An 11,815-nucleotide genomic window follows, 5' to 3' on the forward strand; every position below is an offset into this window, starting at 1 on the left:
ATACTTCTAGCCCTTTCATTCAACGTACGATTCATACGTTCGGCGACCCCATTTGTGTTGCGGTGTCTCCGGTACCGTTTTCAACATTCTAATACCGAACTTTGCAAAATGATCTTTAAACTCAAGACTACCATATTCTCCTCCATTGTCCGACCTTAAGCACCTGACTTTTAAATTTGTCTCATTTTCAACCATAGCTTTCCATTTCACAAAAGTACCAAACACTTCAGATTTAGCTTTGAGAAAATAAACCCATACCTTTCGAGTGGATCGTCAATGAAGGTGACATAATAACGAGAACCTCCATGTGATTCAACATTCGTTGGCCCAAAAACATCCGTATGAACTAGCTCCAATTTCTTTAACTTTGGTGTATTCCCCGATTTAACAAAAGTCACTCTCTTTTGCTTCCTATAAGTGCATGGTTCGCAAAACCCTAGCTCTATCTTTTTCAAATCCGGAATCCTCCCACTCGAACTAAGAACCTTCATACCATTCTCACCCATATGCTCGAGTCTTCGGTGCCATAGAGTAGAACTTGCCCCAACGTCAACCGTAACAATCACCGTGTCTTCTTCAAACACCTCAACCATATAAAAGTTTCCCTTTTATGTCTACGAGCCACGACACTACTACCCTTAATCACCTCCCATTAGTGAATCTTGAAAGTAACCTCATTACCTTCTTCATCTAATTGACCAACCGAGATTAGCTTCCTTTATACCTTAGGAATAAACCTCACGTTTTTCAAAGTTTAGTTAGAACCAAGAGTAGTCTCAATACAACATCTCCTATACATTTAATCTCGAGACTTTTGTTGTTTTCCAATCTAACTTTACCATGATACGACCGAAAATTCTTCATCACGCTCTTAGTGGGTATGGCGTGAAACGAAGCTCCCAAATCCAAGACCCAAGACTCCACCGAACTTTCAATACTACATAATAATGCATCATCCGTTTCTTCCGCGGTCAAGTTAACATCTTTAATCGGAGCATACTTGCAATTTCTTTGATAATGCCCCTTTTGATTGCAACCCCAACAAGTAACATTACTTCGGTCTTTCGATGGGTACCTCTTATTGAACTTCCCTTTACTCTTCTTCACACCGCGATCAACTTTCCTACCACGGCTGTCGGTACTCAACAAAGAACCGGATAACAATTTCCCCGAACTTCTCCTACGAGTGTCTTCACCGAGAATTAAATTCCCAATTCCTTCATACGCAAGCTTAGTAGTACCGGTAGAGCTACTAACCGCGGTAACCGTACCCGACCAACTTTCCGATAATGATGAAAGCAAGATTAGTGCTTTTAGTTCATCATCAAATTTGATTTCAACCGACTCTAATCTTGAAACAAGATTGTTGAATTGTTTGATATTATCCGCTGCACTCATACCTTCATTCATCTTCGTATTGAATAATTGTCGCATGAGAAAAACCGTATTCGCCGCCGTAGGTTTCTCATACACGTTGGAGAGTGCCTTCAAGCAATTAAACGTTGTCTTTTCGTTCATAATATTACCAACAACTTTCTTGGCGAGTGCAAGACGAACCGCACCCAAAGCTGGACGATCCAAGAGCATCCAATCGGCATCGTTCATGCCTTCAGGTTTGGTCTCCAACAAAGGTTGGTGAAGTTTCTTTTGATATAAGTAGTCTTCTATTTGCATCTTTCAAAAGGCGAAGTCTTTGCCAATAAACTGCTCAATCTTCAATTTACCGTCTTCCGCCATCGATCCCAACTCAAACCTTGAGCTCTAGATACCAATTGTAAGGATTATAGGACCTAAATAATAAGATTAATCACTGAGATTAATAACCCACTTTGACAAACGAAAGACAATAATACAAAAGAATTAAAGAACGCGAGATTTAACGTGGTTATATGTAATCGAATGTCGATTACTTTAATTCACGGACCAACTAATGCGATTTTATTGATATAATTCGTGCACATACATGAGGGTTACAATAAGATGTTTATATAGGCCAACACCTTGGAGAACAAGAAAAACATAAATATGAAAACTACCCGTCAGACACTAGCCGCGCCTCGCCTATAATGGGTCGCGCCGCACCTCCAAGACAAAATCCCGAACAGTAGGTTTCTTCAATCTGATGCTCTATTCACGTGTTAGGCCGCGGCGCGCCTTTCAAGGCCACGGCGCGCCTCTTTACTTGAACCGTTTCCATCGTTTTGTTTTGATATCCTTCACATCCAACAATTAAATGAGTTTCTGAGCGAGTTGAGTCGGATATTAAATTTCTTTTTAAAACAAATCGAACAAAATCTTTTGTTTGAAGTCAACTCGAATTTCCTATCATTAATGCTCGAATTTAAATTAATAGTGTTTGAAATCAAATAATAACTCGTTTAAAGTTTGGTTCGTTAATGATCTTGTGCATGTTACTCCGTATTACACCGTAACAAAATATCTCTTGACCTTACCACACGTGTCCATCAAGGGCAATTTCTTAATATGTTATACACTACAAAAGCCCCAAACTCCCTTCTTCCACCAAACAACCAAATACTGGTTTGCACAGCGGCTGCAAAAGTATTTTTTCCATCCCAAAAATCCCAAAAATTTTAAAAACATAAGTTTATCAAAACCCTTATCCCCAAATTCACACACTCTATCATAAACCCTAGTTATCCCAAATCTTAAAATTTCAATCCAATTCCTTTTGAAGTTCACAACCAATGGATTCAAAGGAAGATACATCTCTCTCAGGTAAAACTGAAAATGTTAACGATAATAATGGTTTTAATTCCGTTATTGATGAAAGTATTAATAATGTTAGTAATTTGAATTTGAATGTTAATTCTGATGATGATGATGATGAAACCGAGGGTTTTGCTAGTGGTCAGGAAGAAGCTTTTGAAACAGTGTTAGATGATAATTTAGTTTTAGAGAATGAAACCCTAGTTAATGTAGTAGACGACGACGATGATGATGATGATGAGACGTTCTCTGAAGCTAAAGTTGAATTAGACGATGTCGATAAGGATACGAGTATATCGAATTCGATTGAAGGAGATAAGGTGAGTGAAAATGAAGTTGAATCAGATGTTGTCGATAAGGATAACAATTCGATTGTGGAAGGTGATAAGGTGAGTGAAAATAAGGAAGAGTTCGCTAATGGCGTGAAGGTTAATACGGACGAGATTAAAGTCGATACGCCTTTGCCAGGTGTGGCTGTTGTTACTAGTACAGAACGGGTTGAGGATGACGACGAAGATGAGGATGTGTTGTTGGTTGGTGGTGTTGATGATAATGATACTGCTGTCAAAACACGTGAGTTTGATGAATCTGGTGGTGTGAATAATGAGAAGGATTCTATTGTGGATGCAATAAATGTTGATTTGCCGATACCAGGAGTGGCTGTGGTGACGAAACCTGACATCGAAATACCGGATTTAAAAGATTCTGTTGGTGAGAAAGATGTAAAGGTGGTTGCTACTGAAGAGGATTCGGTTGTGGAAGGTATAGATGCTGAGTTGCCGATACCGGGAGTGGCTGGTGTGGCGGTAGTTACTAAGACAAAAGAAGAAGATGGCGGTGATGTGGCGGTAACAGATGAGTCTGAGAAGCTGAATCGTGTTTTGGAAGAAGTTGTTGATGTTAAGGAGGTTGTTGGAGTAACTGATGGAAAGTTCTCACCGTTAGATGTGGAAATGGAAGAGAAAGAGTCTACTGGTGGTTATGTTGTTGACAAAAATGAAAAGGTTTCAGAGGTTTTGGATAAATCTAACCCTGCTGATGAGGCTCAGGAAACAGAAATTTCAGGCCGAGATGTATGGGATAATGGTCTAGAAAACGTGCCGACTGATAATGAAGATGATAAGTTTGTTTTGGAGGATTCTGCTAAAAAGGAAGATGATAATGAAGAAGAGTATGTGGATGGGTCCCATTTAGATGAAGAAGAGATATTTGGAAGTTCAGCAGCTGCTAAACAGTTCATGAAGGAGATGGAAGGTGGAAGTTCAAATGTGGGTGAAGAGAGTTCTCAAGATCGTTCACAGATGATTGATGGTCAGATTGTAACTGATTCAGATGAAGAAGATAATGATGAAGAAGAAGATGGGAATAAATTGTTTGACTCAGCTGCGTTGACCGCTCTTTTAAAAGCAGCGGCTGATGGTGGGTCTGAATCTGGGAAAATCGCATTTTCCTCTCAAGACGGTTCAAGGCTTTTCACAGTTGAGCGTCCTGCAGGGTTGGGTCCATCGGTCCCAGCTTTGAGAGCTGGTCCCGCCAGACCAAACCCAAACCGTTCAAACATTTTCAATCCTGCAAGTCTCATGAGTGGCGGTGAAACTGAAACTAATTTAACCGAAGATGAGCGGAAAAAGCTTGAGAAGTTACAATCTATCAGGGTGAAGTTTTTGAGACTTGTACAAAAATTAGGCCTTTCACTAGAAGATTCGGTTGCTGCACAGGTATACCTAGCAATTGAGACCCATACTCTCAAATTTGAGTCATTTAGGTCAAGCTTTTGGACCATTTGGGTCAAACTTTTGGGTCAATTGGGTCTTGAAAAAAAGTCTGGCCATGCAAACCCCAAACCTTAAAATAAATGTCCAATAAGTTTCCCTCTAACCTATTGGGTCCTATGCAAAATATAAAGAAACAGATCTAATGGGTATCAATTCATAAAGTTCGATAAATAGAGATATGTCTAATGGGTCTTGTAATTGGGTCAACCGGGTCGAGCATAATGATCATAATAAGTTTCATCCATCAAACATTTATGAAAGCATTCATGGTTATATTATTTATTATGTATAATTAATATATTTTCTTATACATAATAATCAATAATAACTAAAATAAATTCTTACCCATTTGACACATGGCCCGTTACCCAACCTGACCCATTGGATCCGTTCAAAATTCTGACCCGTTAGATCCATGGCCCATTTCAACCCAAAATCGTTTTGACCCGTTACCCAAACCGACCTAACCTGAACACGTATATGCACAGGTTCTTTACAGGCTTGCACTCATTGCCGGAAGACAAACGGGTCAATCGTTTAATCTTGAAGCTGCTAAACGAAAAGCTATGGAGCTTGAAGCTGACGAAAACGAGGATCTTGATTTCTCAGTTAATATCTTAGTCATTGGTAAAGATGGGGTCGGTAAAAGTGCTACCATTAATTCAATTTTTGGAGAAGAAAAGACTGTAATCAATGCTTTTCAACCTGCAACTGGTTCGGTTAAGGAGATTAATGGTGCGGTTAATGGAGTTAGTGTTCGGGTTTTTGATACACCCGGGCTTCGATCCTCTGTTATGGAGCAAGGTTTTAACAGGAGTGTGTTATCATCTGTAAAAAAGTTAACAAAGAAAAACCCTTCAGATATCGTTCTTTATGTCGATCGTTTAGATTCACAGACCCGGGATCATAATGATGTCCCATTGTTGAAGACGGTTACTACTTCACTTGGCCCGTCTATTTGGAAAAATATGATTGTTACTTTGACCCATGGGTCGTCTGCTCCACCCGAGGGTTCAAACGGGCTCCCGTTGAGTTACGAAATGTTTGTGACACAACGGTCCCACTTTGTTCAACAAGCAATCGGTCAAGCCGTTGGTGATTTAAGAATGATGAGCCCGAGTTTATTGAATCCGGTTGCTCTTGTTGAAAACCATCAATCGTGTCGTAAGAATCGTGAAGGTCAAAAGGTCCTTCCGAATGGTCAAACGTGGAGACCGCAGTTACTTATGCTTTGCTACTCGATAAAGATTTTAGCAGAAGCGAACGGGTTGATTAAACCACATGACCCGTATGACAACAACCGTAAGCTGTTTGGTTTTCGTATGCGGTCTCCACCATTGCCTTACATGTTATCTTCTATGTTACAGTCTCGTCCACACCCAAAGCTTTCGTCTGAACAGGGCGGGGATGTGGGTGATTCAGATGTTGACTTTGCAGAGTTGACCGATTCTGATAATGAACAAGATGAAGAAGATGAATATGATCAGCTTCCACCGTTTAAACCGTTAAAAAAATCGCAGCTTTTGAAACTTAGTCGTGAACAGAAAAAAGCTTACTTTGACGAATACGATTACCGTGTAAAGCTTTTACAGAAAGAACAGTTTAAAGAAGAATTAAAAAGATTAAAAGATATGAAAAAGAAAGGCAAAGATGCTGTAAATGAACAAGTTTATCAAGAAGATGAAGGTGATGTACCGGCACCGGTGGCGGTGCCGCTACCGGACATGGCGTTACCGCCATCGTTCGATAGTGATAATCCGGCTTACCGGTTCCGTTTTCTTGAACCGACATCGCAGTTTCTGGCTCGACCCGTGCTCGATACGCATGGCTGGGACCACGATTGTGGGTACGATGGGGTCAATCTTGAACAAACGCTCGCGATTGCTAATCGGTTCCCTGGTTCGGTTACAGTCCAGGTTACTAAAGATAAGAAAGATTTTAGTATAAATATGGATTCATCTGTTTCAGCAAAACATGGGGAAAACATGTCTACCATGGCTGGTTTCGATATACAACCAATTGGTAAACAGCTTGCTTACATTGTAAGAGGCGAAACAAAGTTCAAGAATTTGAAGAACAAAACGGGTGCAGGGATTTCGGTTACGTTTCTTGGTGAAAACGTGGTTACGGGGTTTAAAGTCGAGGATCAAATTACACTCGGGAAACAGTACTCGATCGTTGGTAGTGCGGGTACGGTTCGTTTTCAAAGTGATTCTGCTTATGGGGCGAATGTTGAGATTCAACGTCGGGAACTTGATTATCCGATTGGTCAAGTTCATTCAACGTTGGGGTTGTCTATTATAAAGTGGAGAGGTGATCTGGCGTTGGGTTTTAATAGTTTGGCCCAGTTCTCTGCTGGGCGTAATTCAAAAGTGGCGATTCGGGCGGGTATTAATAATAAAATGAGTGGTCAGATTAGTGTTAAGACTAGCAGTTCGGAACATCTTGTTCTTGCGCTTGCAGCTGTTATTCCGTCGGTTATTTCTGCTTACAAGAAATTATGGGTTGATGCTGGTGATAAGTACTCTGCGTATTAATTGTAAGTTAGCGGTTCATGATTATTGTTTTTGTTTTATTAGTGTTCTTATTGAATAATAAAAGTTAGTTTATGTTTTTCAGGAAGCAGTGGCTGAAAATTTAAGTTTTGTAGGAAGATGAGATGAAATTACGAGGGAATACAGTAAATTTTAGTTTTGGTATCTTGTCGATTTTTTCTGTTTTTATTTTCAGTTGATGAAATTACGAGGGAATAAGAATGTTTTACTTTTGATAATCTGAGCTTAGTTCTTAGTCGAGTTTTAGTGAATTTTTATACCATTTTGTTCTGGATTTGGTATTTGGTGTGTACATTGTAAAATAGTGAAGATGGCCTTAGAGAGTGTCGTTGTTAATATTCTTTGTTCTGAACTAATTATTTAATTTAATTTTCAGTATAGTATAAATTAATCGAATTAAGGAATAAGTTTTATTCACTTTACTCCGTTTATTGGTTTGGTTCAATAGCATGGAAGATATCTGCTTGAGAAAAAACTGAGAAAGGTTGGTCAAGGTTTTCGCCTAATCGGTAGGCCTATACTTTAAAATGCATCAACTCCATTTATAATGACGAACTAGTGTGATGAACATTCATAGAAATAAACAAGACCCTGCGTTATTAGTAAAATTCCAAAAAAATATGAAAATCTTATCCAGATACGCAAAGACGTAAATCATTTGCGTACGTTGGGTGGTTGAGATTAGCTAGTTGTGACCGAGAAATTATATCGCAAATTAGAGAGTTTTCGGTCACAACCCATACCACCCATACACAAGTCGCTTGTGACTTGCGAGGACAAATTAACAAGAATGTTTTTGGGCATATTGTCATAAACTTCTAAAATTTTGGACAAATTGGTTAGTTAACCTTTTTCTAAACGAATAAGACGAATATTTGCATCTCTATGAATGAACAATTGCTTTTTCCTCCTTCCTCTTCTCGTGGATGAAGAGTTGAAAAAAGAAAAAGATTATAAATACACATATTTTTCATATACGTGATTTAACTGGTTATCTCGTGATCATTTCCAACCCTTTCAGATGATTTGCTACTAGTTTAATTGATATAGCAAACAGGAAGAGATGTCCGTATTTGCTAATGCAACTTTTGACCCGCCCTTCAACTTTCTGTTATACGTCTCTACTGTTCAAGCTGGTAACTTATGTAACGTTTGGTAATTGATTTACTCAAATACATGATCATATAACCGAATATCATATTTTTCGAAAATGTATATATTCTATAAAAATGCATTAGTTTTCAAAAATCTTTCAAAATTAACACAAACTTCCTTAAGTTACAGAGATCACAGTCAGATAACAAAATATGCAGAAACACAACCAAACTACACATGGGTCATATTCCATTCCACTGGTAGAAATATATCATCTGACTACATATATAAGAAAATAACCCACAACTTTAAATAAACAAAGAAAAAAGTCACCATAACACTAAATGTAATCAAACCATACCACATATACTATTTTTTAAACACACGAATCATGTCTCGACTTGAATACTTTGTCCAGCTGTTGGCTCATTCTCATGCTCTTCAAACACCTTAGCGATTTTATCAAGCGGAACCAATGGTAGATACTGAGCTACAACGTAACCTTTATCTGTTGTGTAGCACACTGCGTAATTGTACTTATCGATGAAATAAGCAGCAGTTGGTACAACTATTTGAGCTACTTGAGGGAACAATGGAAGTTTGTTCAATGAACGCCAGGTCAACACAGCATACTTTTCGGCCACTGGCTCGTAGTTTGTGTAGAGTTCTTTAGCTGTTGGCTCATATTTTATGTATAATGTATTTGCCATTTTTTGTGTCGTTTTGAATGCTTCTGAAGCTAAATCTTTAGCAACTTCTGGGAGGTTATGTACCACATACATGGCTTGGTTTGGAATTTTTTTCATCAGCTCTGGAACATGACGATTCAGCTCATTTAACGCGTCGCCAACCTGCACAAAAAAAAATGCCCAACCTGCTATTTATAATTGCAGCTATATGTGTGAAATAGCAATAAATTATATCAAATTTATTATGCCTTATTGTGTTGTGTGTTATACTGTACAACCTCATGAAGTATGTTTAGTTGTTTAGGATCAATACCTATTAAGACCCTTATTAGTGGGCGTGATCAACAAACAAAAAAAAAACACCGCCATCACGCCACTATGGGATGGAGGAAAAAAAAACCAGGCGTCATGAGTCCATCACATGGGGGTGATGGGGTTTTCCACCAATCAGATTTTTTTTTTCTTTTTATTTTATAAATACCCCATTTATTATACAAAAGTGGGACCAAATAACTCATCACATAACCATCACATCATCTCACTACAAACTCTATCACGACATCACCCATCACATTTGACACATCAACACTATACCCCACAGAAACCTCAAAAAAACCCCATCACCCCAAAACCGCTAAATAAGGTCTAACTAACCGTAATGTATGATGACATGACAGCCATATAAGTTGCCATGTCATCATAATAAATACCTTATCACATGTTTACTTTATATGAGAGGTCAAACACATACATAGCATGATAGCAATAATCAAAACCTCAAAAGTTTCATTCATACAACAGAATCTTTTAAGTTTATATATATATAAAATAGAATGTTGCATATCAAAAGTTGATATTTTACACATACTCAAACCATTTATAGATTATTATCATAAACAACATACTAATGCTTTTTTTTTTACCAATCATATTGGTAATTAGAATTTACCGTGAGAGTTACAAAAGTCAAACGTGATGAATAGATTGACTTTTAGTACTGTAGTAAATATGAGCAAATATGCTATCTGCTATTACTATTATTGAACAATTATGTATAGAGTTTTTTACACCTGTATTTATTAACGTCATGTTTGCAACAACAATTCCAACTCACCAACTTTAGTTACTCTGCAATAAATGAATTAAATTATAAAATTATTTATTGCTATCACTCTAACTACACGTACCTTTAAGTCAACAAACTTAAGAATCTCCAATGGGACGTCTTGATACCGGTCGTAAACTGGTCCAATTATGGTTTTAACAGTGTTTTCAACGGTTTGAACACCCGGTTTCAACGGACCGGCATTCTCCTTGGCGTAGTCATAAACGGTCGAGAAACAAACAACGAAATAGATCACCGCACTTTGCACAAATTCTAGATATGTCAGATGCTTCTCTCCTTCATCCCTCTGTGCCTTAATTGTCACAAATTCAATTCAATTAAATTATTAAATTAATCATCAAACTAACTATATGTAATATAATTAAATATATTATTAATAAATAATAAAAATAATAATTAAACTAGGAAAAACAGATCCAATCGAGAATAGAAGGAAATTTTTATATAAATTTTTTTTCTATATATTAACTGTAACTTAACAATAGATTGTAAAACTGTAACATTATTTATGCGTTATTATAATAAAACGAATTCATGCTAAAATTGATTATCATCTGATTCAAAAATCAGTTTTATAATCACCAACAGCAATATACAGCAATATCATGCTGAAATCAATTTATAATTCCTTACTAAAACGAGATTAATTAGAAAACAACGGAAATATAAACAAAAAATATAATAAATTTGCATCTGAGTTGACAAAACAAATTTATAATTAATACGTTTTTTCCTACAATATCAAAACTTCTTTTCTATAAATTAACAGCAATTTGTGGCGCCACAGTTCTCGAATTAACAGAAAGAAAATGAAAAAACCTTATAATTAGGTTAAATCAATTTCGATAAAAAGATCTGTAAAGTAATAAGGTAATTGATTAGCATAGAATTAGGTTAAATAAATTTATACCAGAGAATCAGTTGTTTGATTGGCTTCAGATTCCGCCATGAGTTTCAAGAAGTGAAGTTTCGAGAGAATTTGACGGAAATTTCAAAATAAAGGTAGATGAAGAAGAGATGAAACAGAAATTACTTGTATATTTATTTATTCGTACAAAAATAAAACACAGCTAAAGGAAAATAAAAACTGATGTAATAATTATATATAATAATAATAATAATATAACGGGTTGTATAAATACAGGACCCGGGTCTGGTGCGGAAATTTCGAGAAACGATAGAGGTTTTATTTAAAGAGATTTTTTTATACTCAAAATTGAGAAACAATAGAGGTTTTATTTTAAGGAGATTTATTTCTTTATTTATTTATTTTCATCCTCAACTTTGAAGATCCACCAAATTTTACAAATTTTTTAAATATATCATGCATATTTTTCACCTACTTAATTATTTTTCACGTATAAAGATTTTGTAGAAAATAATATATAATATATATAATATATAAATATAATAGATCCATCAAAATCCATTGTGAAAAATATCAACCTCCCTTTATTTAAATAATACAAAATTAAATATTCTTGTACTTACACGTGTCATATGATGAAATGGTAGCTCTAAATATAACTTTTTATAAGATTCCAAGAGAATATACCAGAACTAGAAAGGTGGAGTATTAGAGTGCTCCCAATCTTCTTCCAGGACTAACCAATCATTCAGCGCCACATCATCACCTCCATCCCACTTCCTTTTCAGGACTAAACCCAGGACTAAACACTCCCAACAATGACACTCCTTCCTCACCCACTATATTAATTAATTAATCAATTGTACAAGATCACTAGCAAAAAGTACCACAAAATTAAGCTTCTACCGTCCTCAAATATGCTCAAACTGGACGAAATCGAAGCAGATGGAGCTGGGCGGAGTGCTGGGCTGAACCTG

The 11,815-nt window shown here is 36.7% G+C and overlaps 2 protein-coding genes across 3 annotated transcripts; one reads left to right on the top strand and one right to left on the bottom strand.

Moving 5' to 3' along the window:
• Positions 1–2,708: 2,708 nt before the first annotated feature.
• On the top strand, positions 2,709–7,420 carry LOC139902641 (translocase of chloroplast 159, chloroplastic-like). Its single transcript, XM_071885247.1, has 4 exons — positions 2,709–2,804; positions 2,859–4,448; positions 4,994–7,044; positions 7,125–7,420. The coding sequence occupies exons 1-3, from the start codon at positions 2,709–2,711 to the stop codon at positions 7,040–7,042; spliced, it is 3,735 nt and encodes a 1,244-aa protein (XP_071741348.1). The 3' UTR covers positions 7,043–7,044; positions 7,125–7,420.
• Positions 7,421–8,368: 948 nt separating this feature from the next.
• LOC139899399 (stress-related protein-like) lies at positions 8,369–11,066 on the bottom strand. Of its 2 annotated transcripts, none has more exons than XM_071882225.1 (3): positions 10,881–11,066; positions 10,032–10,256; positions 8,369–9,006 (listed from the first exon to the last, which is right to left on the bottom strand). In XM_071882225.1, the coding sequence occupies exons 1-3, from the start codon at positions 10,917–10,919 to the stop codon at positions 8,545–8,547; spliced, it is 726 nt and encodes a 241-aa protein (XP_071738326.1). In that variant the 5' UTR covers positions 10,920–11,066; the 3' UTR covers positions 8,369–8,544. The 2 variants fall into 2 exon arrangements, with proteins under 2 accessions (XP_071738326.1, XP_071738325.1); XM_071882224.1 differs by having other exon boundaries at positions 10,032–10,262; positions 10,881–11,064.
• Between the last annotated feature and the right edge of the window lie 749 nt (positions 11,067–11,815).

The sequence above is a fragment of the Rutidosis leptorrhynchoides genome, chromosome 3 (assembly GCF_046630445.1).
Source record: "Rutidosis leptorrhynchoides isolate AG116_Rl617_1_P2 chromosome 3, CSIRO_AGI_Rlap_v1, whole genome shotgun sequence".
In the NCBI taxonomy this organism is placed as follows: domain Eukaryota; kingdom Viridiplantae; phylum Streptophyta; class Magnoliopsida; order Asterales; family Asteraceae; genus Rutidosis; species Rutidosis leptorrhynchoides.

Coding starts and splice junctions, on each gene's coding strand:
- LOC139902641 (XM_071885247.1), top strand. CDS start 2,709: ATGGATTCAAAGGAAGATACATCTCTCTCAGGTAAAACTGAAAATGTT. Junction 2,805..2,858: donor TTGATGAAAGTATTAATAAT/GTTAGTAATTTG, acceptor GATGAAACCGAG/GGTTTTGCTAGTGGTCAGGA. Junction 4,449..4,993: donor AAGATTCGGTTGCTGCACAG/GTATACCTAGCA, acceptor GTATATGCACAG/GTTCTTTACAGGCTTGCACT.
- LOC139899399 (XM_071882224.1), bottom strand. CDS start 10,919: ATGGCGGAATCTGAAGCCAATCAAACAACTGATTCTCTG. Junction 10,263..10,880: donor ATCAAACAACTGATTCTCTG/GTATAAATTTAT, acceptor GTGACAATTAAG/GCACAGAGGGATGAAGGAGA. Junction 9,007..10,031: donor TTAAGTTTGTTGACTTAAAG/GTACGTGTAGTT, acceptor TTTTTTGTGCAG/GTTGGCGACGCGTTAAATGA.